Source organism: Entelurus aequoreus, linkage group LG26, assembly GCF_033978785.1.
Source record: "Entelurus aequoreus isolate RoL-2023_Sb linkage group LG26, RoL_Eaeq_v1.1, whole genome shotgun sequence".
NCBI classification, from domain to species: Eukaryota; Metazoa; Chordata; class Actinopteri; order Syngnathiformes; family Syngnathidae; genus Entelurus; species Entelurus aequoreus.
Window position 1 is genome coordinate 8,345,544 of NC_084756.1, and position 21,926 is coordinate 8,367,469.

The 21,926-nt window shown below is 37.8% G+C and overlaps 1 protein-coding gene across 3 annotated transcripts in view; it reads right to left on the reverse strand.

Annotated features, from left to right (window-relative positions):
* Positions 1-1,079: 1,079 nt before the first annotated feature.
* The window catches only part of kif5ab (kinesin family member 5A, b), a 362,881-nt gene continuing 342,034 nt past the window's right edge, over positions 1,080-21,926 (reverse strand). For 2 of the 3 annotated variants that reach the window (XM_062037663.1, XM_062037664.1), the window contains 3 exons: positions 16,404-16,431; positions 16,111-16,219; positions 1,083-1,867 (listed from right to left, as the gene is read on the reverse strand). In XM_062037663.1, coding sequence (XP_061893647.1) covers positions 16,126-16,219; positions 16,404-16,431 — 122 coding nt within the window. In that variant the 3' untranslated portion in view covers positions 1,083-1,867; positions 16,111-16,125. Of the gene's footprint in view, positions 1,868-16,110; positions 16,220-16,403; positions 16,432-21,926 lie in introns of all 3 variants that reach the window. The other variant, XM_062037662.1, reaches the window with a different exon arrangement.

Genomic DNA, 21,926 nt, shown 5'->3' on the forward strand with positions numbered 1-21,926 from the left:
TGGTGCTGTATTGGTTTGAATGTGAACGCTAGCCGTCCCTGGTTGGGTGTTTTCCTAAGTCAGGCATACTGAGTCATTTATCCGTGTTGATGAGCTCACCTTGCTCAGTCAGTTTAAAGTCAAAATATTCCCCCAACAGGATGTTTGCTTTGCAATTATATTTAATAATAATACTAATAATAATTGCAGGGCTCAAATTTTACCGCGGCAACCACGGCAAGTGCCGTGACCACCCTTGACTTTTTACTTGTTAATGGACGAGAGATGTAACAGTAAACGGTATAACGGTCATTTGCGATAGTTAGTAATACCGTTTGTGTTTTTATTAATGCATTTTTATTAATGCATTTTCGGCAACACTAAGTCAGGCGCATGCGCACTAGCTGTGTTTGGCTTGATAATCATGGCGGACCAACTACACGGACTTTGCTGCGGAGATTTCCCCTCGGAGTAAGCGGAGCCAAGCGTTTGGTTTAACGTCATTTCCCTCACTTCGGTTAAGAGCGCAATGCTGTGTTTAGATGGATACAGGTGTGGACAATATTGGAGACATTTGTCACCACACGAAAAGTAAACGGCGAAGGAGAAAACTTGTATTGTTTGTCTGGGTGGAGGTCCTGCTTTGGAAATAATGTGTACCCCTTTCAGACATTGCATTTAGTTCCCATTAAAACATTCACATGTTGCACAATGAGATGTAAGCAGGGGATCATATGTACATTCCTGCAACTTCCTGTTTGTAAAAATATATATTTTTATTAGTATTTATTTAATATACTAACAGCATTTCATGATTGATATTTATAAATTAAGATTCCTAATAAATGACACTAGAATAAGCACACATTTGATTGGTAAATCATAGTGTAACGACCTGGAATGACATTTTATGTGTGGTGTTGGAGTTGTCCGACTTTTTGTGTGGCTGTAAACGCATCACTGGCTAAGTGCCATATGTGCATGTGTTGGCGCAAGTGAGAAAGAGCGAGCGGCTGCTGTTGATATAACAAAGTTGGTTTTGGCCTGGTTTGTACTGCAGAAAATGACCACTTTTGCTAGATATCATTTTTTTCACCAATGTTTTGGTGATGTGTTTATGGCCGACAATGAAGAGTTTTGCTCAGTAAAGTGATCAATGGAATTCATGTCCTCAAAGCGTCTCGACAGACGTTACAATATTTGAAAATGATGACGAAAACTGTTTTCTCTGTTGTGTCCTTGTGTCGAAAAGTGTTATGCGCTTATTTTTTTATTTGATTTTGTGCGCGGCATAGATTTGCCGTGCGCAGAGGACGCTTGAGCAGTGCGCAATTGCATAGGCGCGCACCTTAAAGGGAACGTTGCCTGTAATTGTTGTTACTTTGTGGCGCTTCTCACCAGCATCTAACAAGACTCTGTGTCTGGTGCAGGCCGGCAGTCCCAGGGATAAAGATTGTGGATGACCGACAGGAGGGTTCACTCCCTTCATTCAATTCTGCCATCGAACGGACGCGCCCATTTGGAGCATATATTGGAAATAACGTGACTTACAAGAAAAGCGACCAGGATAACTGAACGTGTCGGGAATGATCAGACTGAATTTTAAGGTTTGTAGGATTTATGCCACTTTTATGGGTTCTGTTTTTTTGGGTCAGCATGCAACATGAATATTAATAACAAACATACTAGGCTGTGACAAACAGCAGCGTGCAGTGGTCACCTCCACATCTACATCTGTTTAGCAGTCCTCGCCACGTCGCCCAGGAAGGAAGTGACAGAAGCAGAAGAAAAAGAAGAAGAGGGAGCAGCAGGGGACAGGAAGGCGCACCAAAGAAGTTGAAGGTGGGTTGACAGCAGGTGAGGATGGAGCTACCAGATGGCCGATCATCTGCAAACAGATTCAGAGAGTAAACGGTGAGCCTGGAAGAGAGAAAGTGCAGCGGTGAGAGACATGAGCGCAAAGACAGATGGCAGCTGCTTTTGCCAGAGGTAACGTGTCATTTCCTTTTCCCAGGAAAGCTTTGGAATTTGCACAGAGAGCTTTTGGGGCCATGTTTAGACTTCACACAATGTCAAATATAGCAGAACTTATATTTCATCTCCACTCATTAGGGATTTGACTCACTTCGCTTCAAAACATGTTGTACTCCTTTTTTTTAATGCATGGATGGGTGATGTTAGTGTGTGATGATTTTGGAGAGTGCATGCAGAGCCTGCAGGGCATCCCAGACAGGAGATACTAAAATGTCTGCTCAGTCTGACAGTTTGACTAAAGACCTTAAGATGACCTCTTGGGCAAAATTCTTCCCGGAAAATACAAAAACAACAAATTCTAATCATCTTCACATTCTTAGACCCCCAAAAATGTTTAGATAAAAAAACTAAACACTTTTTGTTCACGCTAGATCGGGGGTCGGCAACCCGCGGCTCTAGAGCCGCATGCGGCTCTTTAGCGCCGCCCTAGTGGCTCTCTGGAGCTTTTTCAAAAATGTATGAAAAATGGAAAAAGATGAGGGGGAAAAATGTATTTTTTGTTTTAATATGGTTTCTGTAGGAGGACAAACATGACACAAACCTCCCTAATTGTTATAAATCACAGTGTTTGTATTAAACATGGTTCACTGATTCGAGTATTTGGCGAGCGCCGCTTTGTCCTACTAATTTTGGCGGTCCTTGAACTCACCGTAGTTTGTTTACATGTATAACTTTCTCCGACTTTCTAGGACAGGGGTCGGCAACCCAAAATGTTGAAAGAGCCATATTGGACCAAAAATACAAAAACAAATCTGTCTGGAGCCGCAAAAAATGAAAAGCCATATACATACAGATAGTGTGTCATGAGATATAAATTGAATTAAGAGGACTTAAAAGAAACTAAATGACCTCAAATATACCTACAAATGAGGAATAATGATGCAATATGTACATACAGCTAGCCTAAATAGCATGTTAGCATCGATTAGCTTGCATTAATGCAGTGACCAAATATGCCTGATTAGCACTCCACACAAGTCAACATCAACAAAACTCACCTTTGTGCATTCACGCACAACGTTAAAAGTTTGGTAGACAAAATGAGACGGAAAAAGAAGTGGCATAAAACACGTCCTAGAAAGTCAGAGAAAGTTATACATGTAGACAAACTACGGTGAGTTCAAGGACCGCCAAAATTAGTAGGACAAAACGGCGCTCGCCAAATACTCGAATCAGTGAAGCATGTTTAATATAAACAGTGTGATTTATAACAATAAGGGAGGTTTGTGTCATGTTCGTCCTCCTACAGAAACCATATTAAAACAAAAAATATATTTTTTCCCCTCATCTTTTTCCATTTTTCATACATTTTTGAAAAAGCTCCAGAGAGCCACTAGGGCGGCGCTAAAGAGGGTTGCCGACCCCCGTTCTAGGACATATTTTATGCCACTTCTTTTTCTGTCTCATTTTGTCCACCAAACTTTTAACTTTGTGCGTGAAGGCACAAAGGTGAGTTTTGTTGATGTTGACTTGTGTGGAGTGCTAATCGGGCATATTTGGTCACTGCATTAATGCAAGCTAATCGATGCTAACATGCTATTTAGGCTAGCTGTATGTACATATTGCATCATTATGCCTCGTTTGTAGGAATATTTGAGGTCATTTAGTTTCCTTTATGTCCTCTTAATTCAATTTATATCTCATGACACACTATCTGTATGTAATATGGCTTTTCATTTTTTGCGACTCCAGACAGATTTGCTTTTGAATTTTTGGTCCAATATGGCTCTTTCAACATTTTGGGTTGCCGACCCCTGCACTAGATGAGTGACGAGTATTGTTTACATTCTAACACATACTAGTAACAAGTCAATACTTGAAAAACTGTGGTTGAACCGCTACTTAAAAAAGGTATGACATGCACATTTTTGCAAAAACCAAAAAAACAAAGCAATGAAGAACATAGAGAATGTGCTGCAAACTTCCCTAAATGTTCATTATTTTACCATCACATTACATTGTATAAGTAGTCACTTGTACAATATCACTACTACATTACTTACAAGTAGTGACTACTACAATAAAAACTACTACTGGAAACCCCCAAACCAGTGAAGTTGGCACGTTGTGTAAATGGTAAATAAAAACAGAATACAATGATTTGCAAATCCTTTTCAACTCCTATTCAATTGAATAGACTGCAAAGACAAGATACTTAATGTTCGAACTGGTAAACTTTGTTATTTTTTGCAAATATTAGGTCTTTTGTTTTAAAAAAAAGCTGGCACAAGTGGCAAAAAAGACTGACAAAGTTGAGGAATGCTCATCAAGCACTTATTTGGAACATACCACAGGTGAACTGGCTAATTGGGAACAGGTGGGTGCCATGATTGTGTATAAAAGCAGCTTCCATGAAATGCTCAGTCATTCACAAACAAGGATGGGGCGAGGGTCACCACTTTGTCAACAAATGTGTGAGCAAATTGTCGAACAGTTTAAGAACAACATTTCTCAACCAGCTATTGCAAGGAATTTAGGGATTTCACCATCTACGGTCCATAATATCATCAAAAGGTTCAGAGAATCTGGAGAAATCACTGCACGTAAGTGGCAAGCCCGTGACCTTCGATCCCTCAGGCGGTACTGCATCACAAAGCGACATCAGTGTGTAAAGGATATCACCACATTGGCTCAGGAACACTTCAGAAAACCACTTTCAGTAACTACAGTTGGTCGCTACATCTGTAAGTGCAAGTTAAAACTCTACTAGGCAAAGCCAAAGCCATTTATCAACAACACCCAGAAACGCCGCCTGCTTCGCTGGGCCCAAACTCATCGAAGATGGACTGATGTAAAGTGGAAAAGTGTTCTGTGGTCTGATGAGTCCACATTTCAAATTGTTTTTGGAAACTGTGGACGTTGTGTCATCTGCATAGGCGCAAAGTTGAAAAGGCAGCATGTGTGATGGTATGGGGGTGTATTAGTACCCAAGGCATGGGTAGCTTGCACATCTGTGAAGGCACCATTAATGCTGAAAGGTACATACAGGTTTTGGAGCAACATATGTTGCCATCCAATCAACATTTTCATGGACGCCCCTGCTTATTTCAGCAAAACAATGCCAAGCCACATTCTGAGCATGTTCAACAGTGTGGCTTCATAGTAAAAGAGTGCGGGTACTAGACTGGCCTGCCTGTAGACCAGACCTGTCTCCCATTGAAAATGTGTGGTGCATTATGAAGCTGTACATCAAGCAAGAATGGAATTTATTCCACTTCAAAAATGTGTCTCCTCAGTTCCCAAACGTTTACTGAGTGTTGTTAAAAGGAAAGGCCATGTAACACAGTGGTAAAAATGCCCGTGACAACTTTTCTGGAATGTGTTGCTGCCATTAAATTCTAAGATAATGATTATTTGCAAAAAAAAAACATTACGTTTCTCAGTGTGAACATTAAATATCTTGTCTTTGCAGTCTATTCAATTGAATATAAGTTGAAAAGGATTTGCAAATCATTGTATTCTGTTTTTATATAAGAATTACACAACGTGCCAACTTCACTGGTTTGGGGTTTTGTACATTACTTACAAGTAGTGACTTGTACAGTTTAACTACTACTTTACTTACAATATATTTCTTGTAGGATATCACAACAACTACAGTACTTGCAATATATAATTTGTACAATACCACCGGCAAGCATGTTCATTTAGCACTTCTTGTATTCTACATTGGCACCGGTGCCGTTCTGGAACTGGATAATGTGCCCATCCTTACACTAGATCCAATTCTGAATCTGGATTTAGAGGAGAATGAAAAGTGCACCAATCAGTTTGTCTTTAGTTTACAGTGTACCCGTGCCATGCCATATTGGGCTCTCACTTTGTTGCAGATTTTTAATGTTTACAGTCGTGGTCAAAAGTTTACATACACTTGTAAAGAACATCATGTCATGGCTGTCTTGAGTTTCCAATCATTTCTACAACTCTTATTTTTTTGTGATAGAGTGATTGGAGCACATACTTGTTGGTCACAAAAAACATTCATGAAGTTTGCTTCTTTTATGAATTTATTATGGGTCTGCTGAAAATGTGAGCAAATCTGCTGGGTCAAAAGTATACATACAGCAATGTTAATATTTGCTTACATGTCCCTTGGCAAGTTTCACTGCAATAAGGCACTTTTGGTAGCCATCCACAAGCTTCTGCTTGCTGCAGCTCAATTTTTGTTTCATCTGACATCACATGGACAAAGATAAGACCTTCTGGAGGAAAGTTCTGTTGTCAGATGCAACAAAAAATGAGCTGTTTGGCCACAATACCCAGCAATATGTTTGGAGGAGAAAAGGTAAGGCCTTTAAATGTCAGGTTTGTCACTGACAGTTTAGTTATTTTTTGTTTTTTCCTCTGTGTTTGTTTTTATTTACTGTCAGCGCTCTTATTTTGGTTCAGTTTCCTGCTTGTCTCCCTGAGCGCTGTTTCCCCTCAGCTGCGGCTGATTGGCACCTGGCCACACCTGGTGTCAATTAGCCGGCTGCTATTTAGACCTGCTTTGCCCTCCAGTCAGGGCTGGAGTATTACTACTTGTCGCTGTTGTTGTAGCTGTACACTGCAAAAACTGAAATCTAAGTAAGATGAAATATCTCAAATAAGGGTGATATTTGATTATTTTCTGTCTGATAAGATCATTCTTCTCACTAAGCAGATTTGATGTTAGAGTGTTTTACTTGTTTTAAGGATTTGGTCCTAAATGATCTCAGTAAGATATAACAGCTTGTTGCTGAGATTTGATGACCTATATTGAGTAAAACATGCTTGAAACTAGAATATCAACTGTTGCAAAGCTGTGTCATCAACACTCACAAGTATAAAACTACTTTTTTAAAGTAATAATTTGTTATTTCAAGCATGAAAAAAAAAATCATGACTTTGACATTGTGTCTTATAACTAAAACAGATGACAGCCAAATGGACTTTGCTGTCTTATTTTCAATGAAACAATAGAAAATACGTACTCATATAGTAGTACAGTTGGCACAGTACAGTAAACTGACAGTTAATATTTAAACATTTAACATGTGACATTTCTAACAATTTTGAACCGAAATAGTTCATGCACATTCAGATAAATTCTTCAAAATTACAATTAAGAATTTGTTGGCCGGGGGCCGGGCTGTATATATGCGCACTAATGGACTGAAGCGACGATGTCATGTTATCGATGGAAAAATGCATTTTTACACCGTATGATTTGCCTGAGCGGCTAGGAGACCCCGAGAGTAACAAGCGGTTGCCTTGTTGCCTTTCCATTAAGAACAATACATTCGTTTTTAGTATAAGTTTGCTGGTTTCAAGAAATGTAACGCCGAGCACATATCATTATGTCAAGATAATGGCACTTGCATTTACTTTAACTTTATTTAAGAATATTTTTCAACATATTGAGAAAAAATCTCTTTTTTTTTTTTTCAATCAAGAAAAGTGCACTTTTTAGTAGTTAAAAAAATACTTATTTTAAGGTATTTTTGGGTTCATTGAAGTTAGCTAATTTTACTTGTTTTGGAAAGTCTTGACAAGCCAAATTTTGTTGTTCTATTGGCAGATAATTTTGCTTAGTTCAATTAAAATACCCCTCATTTTTGTATTTTTTTTTCTTGTTTTTGAACACTGACTCTTTGCAGTGTAGCTACTACCTGTAGCTGTAAGCTGTATGCTGTGGACTGTTTGCTGTTTCCAGTTTTCCTGTTTGCTGGTTCCTGTTCCCTGTCTCCAGCTTGCCTGTTCCTGGATTGTGTTTTGCCTTATTTTGGACATTAAATCATGTTTTCCTGCACCAAGCCTGCCATCTTTGCATCTTGGGGATTGTCACCAACACTTTGTGACAGTAATCCCAGGAACACCACACCTACCGCCAAGCATGGTGGTGATAGTATGCTCTGGGCCTGTTTTTCTGCCAATGGAACTGGTGCTTTACAGAGAGTAAATGGGACAATGAAAAAGGAGGACTACTTCCAAATTCTTTAGGACAACCTAAAATCCTCAGCCCGGAGGTTGGGTCTTGGGCGCAGTTGGGTGTTCCAACAGGACAATGACCCCAAACACACGTCAAAAGTGGTAAAGGAATGGCTAAATCAGGCTAGAATTAAGGTTTTAGAATGGCCTTCCCAAAGTCCTGACTTAAACATGTGGACAATGCTGAAGAAACAAGTGCATGTCAACCACCAAATGTGCCTGAACTGCACCAATTTTGTCAAGAGGAGTGGTCAAACATTCAACCAGAAGCTTCCAGAAGCTTGTGGATGGCTACCAAAAGCGCCTTATTGCAGTGCAACTTGCCAAGGGACATGTAAGCAAATATTAACATTGCTGTATGTATACTTTTGACCCAGCAGATTTGGTCACATTTTCAGTAGACCCATAATAAATTCATAAAAGAAGCAAACTTCATGAATGTTTTTTGTGACCAACAAGTATGTGCTCCAATCACTCTGTCACAAAAAAATAAGAGTTGTAGAAATGATTGGAAACTCAAGACAGCCATGACATTATGTTCTTTACAAGTGTATGACCACAACTGTATGTACATGAACTGTAGATATTCTATATACAAACTAAGGATGTTCCAATCATGGACTTATGCCAACAGTTTAACAATACCAGCACAATGATTCAACTAGCTATTTAATCTAATTTATTCCCTACAATTGTTTGAGCAAAGTCAATCTTTTTACAAACCTGCACAAGCAACTCTCACTCAGAAGATGCCATTTACACCTGATGAACTCCCACCTTCACCTGCATCGACATCAATACTGCAGAGCTAAATCATCATCCTCCTCCTCATCCTTCAACGATGAGTACCCATATAAAATGTGATATGGTAAAATTGTGTAGGTTTAAGAGCATAGGAAGTGTTTAGAGGAGCGTGTGAAAGGTTAATTACAGAGCTAGGAGAGTTTATAAAGCCATTAAAATACATAATAAAAAAAATACGAGGTAGCTACTTTGCATATTATTCTCTACCTTCTCTGTAAAACTAATCAGGGCAGCTGGTGAGTGCCATATTACCCTTAATTGTTTGGCTAGACATACTGTAAGAGTGTGGTGCGTTCAGTGACACTCTGGAAACACGAATACTAAGGCTCTCGTTGACTTGAACTGGACTACTACTTTATGTTTAAATTTTTGTTGGCTTTAAACGGTGGCTTTTTTTTGCAGGCGTACCATGTTTCTTTAAAACCGTATGACCATAAAAAACGACACAATTATTCGGAGCTTTAAGTTTGGTCAAAAGTTTTTTGTGGAGCCAAACTAAATTCTAAAAAAAATAGTTTATCAATTGTGTCTGTAGTTATATTAAAACTACACACCAAAAACAAAGCAAATCAAATCCTTTTTTAGGTTAGAGTTAAACCTAGGAATGCACAATATTTATTCTATTTAAGACGATATGATAAACACTGATTGATTCACATCCAAATGGCGATTCGCATTTATTCAGATTCTTAATCGATTGAGTTTTTTCTAAAATCAATTAAATAAATTATATATATATATATATATATATATATATATATATATATATATATATATATATATATATATATATATATATATATATATATATACATATATACATATACATATATATATATATACATATATATATATATATATATATATGTATATATACACATATATATATATATATATATATGTATATATACACATATATATATATATATATATACATATATATATATACATATATATATATATATATATATATATATATATATATATATATATATATATATATATATATATATATATATATATATATATATATATATATAGTCGCAATCAAAAGTTTACATACACTTGTAAAGAACATAATATCATGGCTGTCTTGAGTTTCCAATCATTTCTACAACTCCTATTTTTTTTGTGATAGAGTGATTGGAGCACATACTTGTTGGTCACAAAAAACATTCATGAAATGTTATGAATTTATTATGGGTCTACTGAAAATGTGAGCAAATCTGCTGGGTCAAAAGTATACATACAGCAATGTTAATATTTGCTTACATGTCCCTTGGCAAGTTGCACTGCAATAAGCACTTTTGGTAGCCATCCACAAGCTTCTGCTTGAATTTTTGACCACTCCTCTTGACAAAATTGGTGCAATTCAGCTAAATTTGTTGGTTTTCTGACATGGACTTGTTTCTTCAGCATTGTCCACACGTTTAAGTCAGGACTTTGGGAAGGCCGTTCTAAAACCTTAATTCTAGACCTTGTTGGAGGTACTGAACCCCACCAGTTTCATATGCGCATTCACAGAACCCTTCTTTAGTGAAAAATAAAATGTTTTTTTTTCAAATTCAAGACAAAGTTATATGTTTTTGGTAACACTTTAGTATGGGGAACATATTCTAAGTAACAAAGACTTAATTTAGAGTTATTTGGTTATAGGGTTAGGGCCAGGGTTAGAGGGTTAGGGTTATAATAAGGCCATGCCGAATAAGGCATTAATAAGTACTTAATAATAACTAGTTAAGAGCCAATATGTTACCAATTTGCATGTTAATAAGCAACTAATTAATGGTGAATATGTTCCCCATACTAAAGTGTTACCATGTTTTTTTTACTGGTGCACAAAATAAACCGTGCATGAACATCACCTGGTTCAAAGAACAAAACCAACACAGTGCATAAACTCACAACAAATTACACACCTGCAAATCAGTCAGCTGTTGCCGTATCCGTAATACGCCGATAAGGAGAAGTTTGTATTTTACACGATGAGTCGGGTGTGTTTTGACCTCTGCCGAACCCCTGAGGCCGACTCACCGTACCCCTAGGGTTCGATCGAACCCAGGTTAAGAACCACTATTCTAGCCTGATTTAGACATTCCTGACGTGTGTTTGGGGTCATTGTCCTGTTGGAACACCCAACTGCGCCCAAGACCCAACCTCCGGGCTGATGATTTTAGGTTGTCCTGAAGAATTTGGAGGTAATCCTCCTTTTCCATTGTCCCATTTAAAGCACCAGTTCCATTGGCAGCAAAACAGGCCCAGAGCATAATACTACCACCACCATGCTTAACGGTAGGAATGGTGTTCCTGGGATTAAAGGCCGCACCTTTTCTCCTCCAAACATATTCCTGGATATTGTGGCCAAACAGCTCAATTTTTGTTTCATCTGACCACAGAACTTTCCTCCAGAAGGTCTTATCTTTTGTCCATGTGATGTCCATGTCAGAAAACCAACACATTTAGCTGAACTGCACCAATTTTGTCAAGCGGAGTGGTCAAACATTCAAAGCAGAAGCTTGCCAGAAGCTTGTGGACGGCTACCAAAAGTGCCTTATTGCAGTGTAACTTGCCAAGGGACATGTAAGCAAATATTAACATTGCTGTATGTATACTTTTGACCCAGCAGATTTGGTGGCATTTTCAGTAGACCCATAATAAATTCATAAAAGAACCAAACTTCATGAATTTTTTTTGGTGACAAAGAAGTAAGTGCTCTAATCACTCTATCACAAAAAAATAAGAGTTGTAGAAATGATTGGAAACTCAAGACAGCCATGACATTATGTTCTTTACAAGTGTATGTAAACTTTTGACCACGACTGTATGTATACATATCAATCAATCAATCAATCAATCAATGTTTATTTATATAGCCCTAAATCACAAGTGTCTCAAAGGGCTGTACAAGCCACAACGACATCCTCGGTACAGAGCCCATATAGCCTACTCTTTTCGAGAATGTTGTAATTAGGGGTGCACAAAACAATTTGATTCACAATCAAATCGCGGGTCTTGTTCACGCAATTAAAAAAAGGTGTTTAGAGGCCACATCCATGCAACCAGAAGGAGCTTTTCTAATCTGTAACCTGTTTTGAAAAGTTGTATTTAATTATCACACCAAATAGTACATTGCAATAATCTGTTTGAATCGAGAATTGTGTTACATCAAGAATCAATTCTGATCATTTGCCTGAGTAGCTGGACAGGACATTAAAAAAAATTCATACAAAAGAATCAATTCTGAATCGAATTGTCACCCCAGGAATCGGAATCGAATCAAAATGTTAGGTGCCCAAAGATTCAAACCCCTCGTAATGAAAAACTGGAAATATGAGATTTACCATATTGCAGAGGTGTGGACTCGAGTCACATGACTTGGACTCGAGTCAGACTCGAGTCATGAATTTGATGACTTTAGACTCGACTTGACAAAATGTAAAGAGACTTGCAACTCGACTTAGACTTTAACATCAATGACTTGTGACTTCACTTGGACTTGAGGCTTTTGACTTGACATGACTTGCTACTTTCCCCAAAACCCAAACCTTAAAAAGTTATTTGGGAGCGCTCCGTATCTTTCATTTTATACGTCTGTGTCTATAAGCGTGTGTGCTGCTTGTCAGCGTGTGTGCTGTCAGTACAACAGCCAATCAAATTAAATTACGTTGTTTTCATCCCACAGCATTCATCCAATCAAATTGCAGGACAACCACCGAACATGAGTTGTCAAACAATGCGGCAGTGAGAAACAATTATGCCAAAGTTGGTTTCGTTCGGGTATAAAAACTACGACTTGGTCAACAAAAAACGAATTGCCATATGCAAATCACGCAGTTCGAATATTACAGACGGAGACGCAACAACTTCCAACTTCGTTCGACATTTGAAGTTGCACAAAGAAGGGTAAGTTTTGAAGGTAAGATAACGTTTATTGGCTAAGTAACATGACTTTTATTTATTTGTGTAGTTAAATCAGTGAGGCTGTAAACTCACTGCTAACGTTATAACCATAGACATCTTATAAGGGTACGCAGCATTGAGCGCTACTGCCTACTGGCGCAGACGAGACGCAGAGCCGCCATCTTGGAGTGGTGATCCGCTCCACTCAGTGCAATTCATTTGGCAGGAGCAATGAACTGTCAGCAAATTTAATTAATCTTACCTCACTGAATACCTCTGATTTTCACGCGTTTTTTTTGTCATACGTGTAGCTATGATAACGGACACATGTTTTGGCGTTTTTATTATTCATAGTTTGCTTAACAGTAATATAATATTCTTATACGCTATAAGTGACCAGACGTCCGACATCAAAACTGGGAATATAATCCCAGAGAAGGGGGAAAAAAACGGTCAGCTATTTTTAAGTTGAAGAAACAATATGATTAGATTATATATACATGCGTTTATCCTACATAAACAATGTATGAATACATTAGATATCTATATATTTTAGGGACCTATAGACTGTATCTCTGTTGCTGCAGCAGCAGAGAGTTTATTCTGTCTTGACACTTTGTATTGATATTTTGTATTACATTCTTCCCTTAAATGATAATGTTTACAGTGATTGTTTTATATCTATTTTTTATGTATGTCGCTTTGGATAAAAGCGTCTGCCAAATACTTAAACATATATAAACACCTAAAAGTCTTTATATCAGCTAAAACCACCAATCTGTTTCACTGAATTCAGAATAAAACCAAATGCTGTTTTACCCAACAATGTTAGTATTTGAATATTGTTACTTGAAGACTTATTCCTGGTTACAATTATACTGTTAAGAAAGTATTGTCTTATACTTTGCCTAAAATGAGAATGCATCATAATCAGTGGCGGCTGGTGAATTTTGTTTTAGGTGGGGCTGAAAGTTTGTAAACCAAACCCCTGTAGGGGTGTCATCCTCCCCCAGAAGATTTCTTTGTGATTCTCACATACAAATATTGAAGATCTTTGCTCCTTCTCAACTTTGTGGTAATGTTATTTTCATAAAATACAACCAATAGTATGTTAATGTTTGTTTTTGCAAATGTGTTTATTCTGTAAAGGAATGAGTTAAATGTTTAAAATTGTTTAAACTATTAAAATGACTGGTTAATAGTGCTATTATGAATTGCAATGTCAGCACTATTTTTTTTCCTGCAATTTCAAATGCACTTGTTTTAATAAATAAATACAGCGTTTTAAAAGCATACACAATCTGTGTAAAAATATTAGTCTGTGGTTAAAAGGACTTGAAAGGACTCGAAACTCAAAATGCAGGACTTGGGACTTGACTTGAGACTTTCTAGTCTTGACTTTGGACTTGACTCGGGACTTGCCTGTCTTGACTCGGGACTTGACTCGAGACTTGAGGGCAAAGACTTGAGACTTACTTGTGACTTGCAAAGCAATGACTTGGTCCCACCTCTGCCATATTGTAACTGTCTGCATGCTCAAAATACATTAAATCATAACCATATTAAATGAAATCATTTGTTATTTGATTATAAAGAAGCTGCACACGTTTGTTACTGTATGCTACTATTTACAAAAACAGCAATAATAGAAAACAGCTAAATCTAGATCCAAACCAAATTTTAATTCTAAAAAACAGTACATGCATTTTTTCTAAGCTTTAAAGCGTTCAATGTTGTGAATGTGTCAGTACATGGTAAATGAAGAACACATTGAAACACAAACAAGATGAGAGAAATATAATCAAATTTTGCTTCAAGCACTGGAGAGGGTAAATGTGTTTTTATATATTTATCAGGGCTGTAACAACTAATCGATTAAATCGATTAAAATCGATTATAAAAATAGTTGGCGATTAATTTAGTCATCGATTCGTTGGATCTATGCTATGTACGTGCGCAGAGGCAATTTTTTTTTTTTTAAATTATTTATTGATTTATTTTATTTTTTTGTAAATAAACCTTTATTTATAAACTGCAACATGTACAAACAGCTGAGAAACAATAATACAAATAAGTATGGTGCCAGTATGCTGTTTTTTTTCAATAAAATACTGGAAAGGATAGAAATGTTGTTTGTCTCTTTTATCTGATTATTAATGGATTAATCGAAGTGACAGATTGATCGATTATCAAATTAATCGTTAGTTGCAGCCCTAACATTTATATTTACATAACTTAGGGTTGTACGGTATACCGGTATAAGTATAGTACCGCGATTGGAATGAATTCTTTTCGGTACTATACCGTCTCTGAAACGTACCGGTGCCGCACGTTGTGACATTGCAGGTTTTACGAGCAGAGGAGCATGTTCGGCGGCACACACACACACACAGAGTACTTACAAGCAGACACAGTGTGTAGACAGAAAAGGGAGAACGGACGCATTTTGGCTTAAAAACTAACGATAAAGGTGAAGTTATAACACTGAAACACCCTCAGGAAGAGATGCTTTACGACATGGCTAGCTAGCAAGCGGCTAACGTCCATCAGCAGTCGGCAGTGTTTTAGCTACTTCTAAATCACTAATCCTGGTCTCCATGGCGACAAATAAAGTAAGTTTCTTACAAGTATCATCCCTGCAGGACGAGGAATGGCTAAACATGCTTCACTACACACCGTAGTTCATCGGCATCAAAATGTAAACAAAAGCCATTGGTGGATCTACACCTAACATCCACTGTAATGATACCAAGTACAGGCACGTCGATACTACTATGATTACGTCCATAATTTTGGCATCACAACATCTTCTTTCGTTTTTTTTTTATGTATATTATGTTTATAAACTCAGGAAATATGTCCCTGGACACATGAGAACTTTGAATATGACCAAAGTATGATCCTGTAACTACTTGGTATCAGATCGATACCCAAATTTGTGGTATCATCCAAAACTAATGTAAAGTATCAAGGAAGAGTAGAATAAGTGATTATTACATTTTAACGGAAGTGTAGATAGAACATGTTAAAATAGAAAGTAAGCAGATATTAACAGTAAATGAACAAGTAGATTAATAATTAATTTTCTACCACTTGTCCTTAATAATGTTGACAAAATAATAGGTAGATAAATGACACAATATGTTACTGCATATGTCAGCAGATTAATTAGGAGTCTTTTTTGTTTACTTACTATTAAAAGACAAGTTGTCTAGTATGTTCACTATTTTATTGAAGGACTTAACTGCAATAATAAACATATGTTTAATGTACCCTAAGATTTTTTGTTCAAATAAAGCCAATAATGACATTTTTTGTGGTCTCCTTTATTTAGAAAAGTACCGAAAAGTATCGAAATAATTTTAGTACCGGTGCCGGTACCAAAATATTGGTATCGTTACAACACTAACATACCAGCAAATACATTGTCAAGTACTCCCTTACCTTGCAGGCTTTCTACTAGCTGGCGTTGGAGTTCAAGCTGCTGTGTTTGCTTGGGTTGCGGTTGTCACAGACGTCAGTCATGGACATGGCGTTGACGTTCAAACACGTGCTGCACAACAGAAAGTCATCATCAGTAGAGAGGAGGCTGCTGACAAGAAGAAGCCGCGACAGATCAGCTGGACTACAGCCAAAGTGAGAAAGAAGGATTGCCTCTATGATAAATGAAATGTACTCTTCCCAAAAGTTATTTCTGCTTGTCAGCCTGTGAAAGATGATCCTAGATGGAGTCTTACCGGTTGTCGTTGATGTCTGTGGTGTTTCCTGCGGACAGAGAAAGGTGTGTGAGGGCACAGTGAGCAACATTTCATTACACTTCCTTTGAATGTGTCCCCTCGAGAGTCCAATGAATGTACAATCCCACACTACAACACATTTGAACAAATGGTGCATGCATGCATGCACATCGGTTTAGGTCCCCTGAGCAGTGTGGGACTTTATTGCTTTAATTAATGTTGTCATTTGTTAGTTCCACCTGGAGTCCAAACCCAGAGGCGAGTGTTTAAGGAGGACTTGAGCTACTGCGGAGATACACTATATTGCCAAAAGTATTTGGCCACCCATCCAAATGATGAGAATCAGGTGTCCTAATCACTTGGCCCGGCCACAGGTGTATACAATCAAGCACTTAGGCATGGTGACTGTTTCTACAAACATTTGTGAAAGAATGGGCCGCTCAACTTAAAAATAAAGACAACTTCAGATTGTTTTCTTTGTTTAAAAATAGTACAAGTGTAACAGGGTCAATTATGTCTTGTAAATAATGTATTTTATAATGCTTTATTATTGTTATAATTACACAAAATGTGTAAGTTACATGTAAATACCTGAGTGTTGTTCGATGTTTTGTCAATGTGGAACCATTGTCTCGTTGTCCCTCCTACTGCAATAATTACTGTGACACCTGTCTTTTTATATGCATTGGACACGCCTTCCAACGTCCCTTTTGTCTATGATAATGGGAGAGGTAGGCGTCCATGCAACGACAGAAATTGTATTGTCTTGTTAAGAACTTAAGTTCACTTTCTTGTTCTGTATTATATTTGTGTAGGGACTCGACGTGGGCAAAAAGTTATTGACAACAATTGTATGTTGTGTATTATCAGGTATGTTTTTTTCACTGTTGTACGTAACGCCCTTTTGTCTACGATAACGGGAGAGGGACTCGACGATGGCAAAAAGTTATTGACAACAATTGTATTCTGTGTATTATCAGTAAAGTGCAGCTGAGCATCCATGGTGTTGGTCGTTTTCCAAACAATCCACACAACGCAGAGGGAAAGACCACCGGTTACACTTGGTGCCGTGACCCGGATAAAATTGTACAAATCATAATGTTGTTGTGTTTTTTTTACACTTACATGTTCTGGTTGATGGTATCCTATCTTAATTTGTCGTTATTTATAATATCTGAATAAATTGTGTGATAATGTTCATCAGTCAACTCAGTGGTGTTAATTTTCAATCTATCAAGATAAAAAAAAGTATAACAAAATCAAATTACAGGATGTTATTTATGCAGTTTGATCATTTTCCTCGACTGATGTACTAACATCATGTGGTTTATTTTGTACATATTTAGCATAATCTACAAAGATACAAAGAATTGTTATTGCGACATCCAGTGGACACATTTAGAACAGCAGTTTCTTTCATTCAAAAATGTCAGGTTGATTTTTATACTTAGCAAAGTCCGCCCGCGGGCCGGATAAAACCTGTTCGCGGGCCTGATCCAGCCTTTGGGCCGTACGTTTGACACCCCTGTTCTATATTGTGTTTTGGAAAAAGGATGTCATAAATGTTAATTCATTAAAAAAATAATACAAAACAACAACAAAAAAAGTATGCATATGTAAATGTATTCAGTTATAAATATGCATTCACTTTCTTCTTTCCTTCACGGATCTAAACTTTACCGCTGCCGGTAGTTTTTTCTATATTTTTATTGTAATATTTTCAGAATGTGTTTGTTCTATTTTTGGACAAAGTAAGACAAAGAAAACAATCTGAAGTTGTCTTTATTTTTTAGTTTTAATGCCATGATTTTAATGGTCCGGCCCGCATGAGCACAGATTTTCCTCCATGCGGCCCCTGAGCTAAAATGACTTTGACACCCCTGGATTAGAGCGTCTTGTAAACACACAACAAGACTTCTGCGTTTTGTTCGGGACAGAAGACACATGAGCTCATTCAAATAATAACAGAAGAAATTAATCAATTTAAGTCATGGTATGACAAAAACAGACTATTTTTGACGAAAAACTAAAATAATGCAACTCGGTAGTCACAAAAGAGAAGGTCAAACACAAATACAAATATACAGACATGGAATGAGTAAAATAAACCAACATTTGGGTTGAAGAAAGAAAATGAACTGAAAATCTGAAAAAGCCTCCACATTTGCAGCTTCAAGTCACGCCGACCTCACTCTCTTGGCTTCCGTCTGCTCCAACATATCGGCCTATCTTCGCACTCGCTTTTATAACCTGCAGTTCATCCTCAGTATATTCAGGTTCAAAAAGATAAGGTTGTGTATCCTCATTTGTCCAAAAATAGCCATCTTTGTTGTTGTTACCAAGTCTGCCATGATTACAACTCACACGCATCTGTTTACGGATGTAGGAACCAACATTTGTTGCCGGAAGTCGGAAGTATGCTGCTCTCGGAGAGCGCTGAGAAAATAAGTTCCGGTAATGCATAAAATGACAAAAATACGGTGAGTATTGAACATATTACATATTGTTATGAATGTGTTCTGCAATAAGTATATTTGCCATGTGTATATAAAATGTTGATGGAGGGTTTTGAAGTTGTTTTAGAGGACTTTGAAGGCTACAATGGTGACTCCAATCAGCCACATTTTGCAAGCCCATCCATCCATCCATTTTCTACCGCTTGTCCCTTTTGGGGTCGCGGAGGGTGCTGGAGCCTATCTCAGCTGCATTCGGGCGGAAGGCGGGGTATTTGCAAGCAATTTTTTAAATTATCTGTAGAATCCTTAAAAAAAAGTGTGTTCTTGTCTCTAATAATGATTGTGAAAGATAGGCAACATTACCAAAAAAGTGCAGTTTTCCTAAGGACAAAATATATATAATGAAAATACATTTGCACACTGTTGATAATGTTCTTCCTTTAAACAAAATAACATATTTGCTTCCCTTTCGAGATCTTTTTCCTCTTAGAGGGGTCGTATTATGATTTTTTTTTTCTACATTAAAAATACTTCTTTGTGGTCTACATATATGTAATGGTGATACTTTGGTAACAAAAAAATTGCATAAACTATGTTTTACCATCTTGAAGCTGCTTTCTGACCGTCCTTTCAGGACCTGCTGTTTTTTTTGGTATCATCAAATCAAATCAAATCAACTTTATTTATAAAGCACATTTAAAAATGTACCACAGGGGTAGCCAAAGTGCGGTACAATAGGCAAGTTAAAAGATAACACAAGAAAAATGAACAAACACAACACAACACAAACACAACACAATAAAAAAAAGGAACAAACACAAAGGAGATACACAAAAAACAGAGAAACAGGTTCACGCAAGTGGATCGAGAAAAAGAAGGACCTTATGACTACAATATCGGACTACAATGGTGGACTCGCAAGGTTGTTCTACTAAAATCTCTGCCTTGGTTTGATTTTACATTTTCGAGACTTATGCAGATCCCAAATACACAACAACAGATACCAATAGGTAAGAAACCTTGTTTTTTCCATATAAGGTCCCCTTTACGAGGACAATCTTAACTCTTAAAGGTTACTTTATTATAGGACGGGATCACTCCTCACACAAGCTTTTCTGCATACAAACAACAAACTCTCCTCAGCCAAGTCAGATGGGACCACTTGTCTATCTGCTGGATTATCACTGCAGAAGCCAATTGAGTCAATTACATTACGGGTGCTTTAATGAACAATTATGTCTGCATTTCTGCCTTATCTTGCGTCCCTGAACAACTCGTCTCGGGTGAATCGTCAACCATTTGGCGTCTGCCAGAAATGAAACTTAATAAATACACACTCACTGGGCGCTCTATGTGAATTATAATTCCATTTAAAACAAGAGATTGTCATTGGTTTGCAGTTGTATAGAACTGTGCTCCGTTATACTAAGGCCCCGTTTACACTAAGCCGGATAAGGTTATCCAGGGTGAATCTCACTTAACCTTATCCGTGTCCACACACAACAATGCCACATTTAGGACCGCCTCGCCCCTCCGTCCGCCGGCGCAACGCAACCTAATACGCTTGCACGGAAAATGCGCACGTCATAAGTCACCTCCAGTGTTGCTTTGTATGTAAGTTCTTAAACTTAACTTATCTGCACAATATCCAGTGTTGTGGTGTTTCAATTAACTGGAATCCAGTGTGATGTGGCGCACTATTGTAGTGAATCACACTTCAAATATTTATTAGACACGTAAACAAAGTGACAAAGAAAATTTTACATCAATCAAATTAGGGATCTAGATATCTGGTCAGGACACTCCTCACTCTTTTGCCTTCACCTTCATGTCCTTTTTGGTGACTTTATATACTCTGGACCTAGACGTTGAGTCCGCGACATACATGGTGGACAATAACTGGTACAGTCTGCTTTGCCAGTCCAAAAGCATTCGCTGTTTTCCGTAGTTAGTCTTCCCTCGACGGTCAGGTAAGGCACACGCTACCTTTTTTTTATCACATCCACGGGAGCCCGCATTCTCATTGTCTGTCCTTCGACAAATGGACAAAGTTTTTCGCTAAGTAGAATCACATTGGAAAGTTCTCATGCCGTCTGAGAAGTGTTGTATCCCAAATAGCTGCAATCGCTTTCTCTTAAGGTATTCATGTGTGATTTCCACAAGCGTCTGTACATGTAGAAGAAGGAGAAACACGGGCATGTCTGGATGACTCGCCTCCATATTTCCAGTGGTTAGCTCTGAGTTCCGAAACGGCTTTATTATGAAGTTGGTTGTGGCGTGTTCTTTCTGACGTCACTTCCTGTGTGGGGCGCGGTCTTTGTGGCGTCACTTCCTCCCCAAACTCATTTTGGAAACGATCAATGAGTCCATACAAAGCTAAGAGCCGGAGATTCAAGAAATACACGGCGCACTGAGCCGTGTAAAAAAATGTCCGAGGATGGGGACCTTAAATGCTGGTTTAGTGTGGCTGAAACGGGGCTTGGACTAAATAATTATCTGTTTAAGGGGTTAAACGACTTGGTGTAGACATGGCCTAAGAGGTCATTGTAGTATTTCGGTCATCTCATGCTGCTGTTAGGGTAAATACAATGTGATAGTTCAATACCACTCCCATGATAAATATGCACTGGTCACATCATTGTTCGTGTAAAGAGACAATTTGATCCTTGTATTGGGTCTTATTATAGTGTATTGATTGTGCAGGAGTCCCTAATAGTGTAGCTACCAGCCAGTGAGCTTCTACTCATTGTTATTCATGGCTTGGGCTGTCGTAAATTTGGTAGCACTTTGCACAAATGTAACGACTTGGCTATTTTCAGGGAGCCTCATGGGTGGCCAGACGTTTGCATAGAGAAAATATGTGGCAGATAATGAAAATCTAAACCCAGCAGGACCCCTCACAACGTTTCCTGAAATGTACTAGAAAGCCATTTTGACCCACACGTGGTAGTTTTACACATTTGCTGTAGATATGCATCCATAGAAATCATTGCAAACAGACTGGAAAGTAACACAATGATGATGTTTACTTCGGATAATCATTCACCACAATCTTTGTCATTGGGAT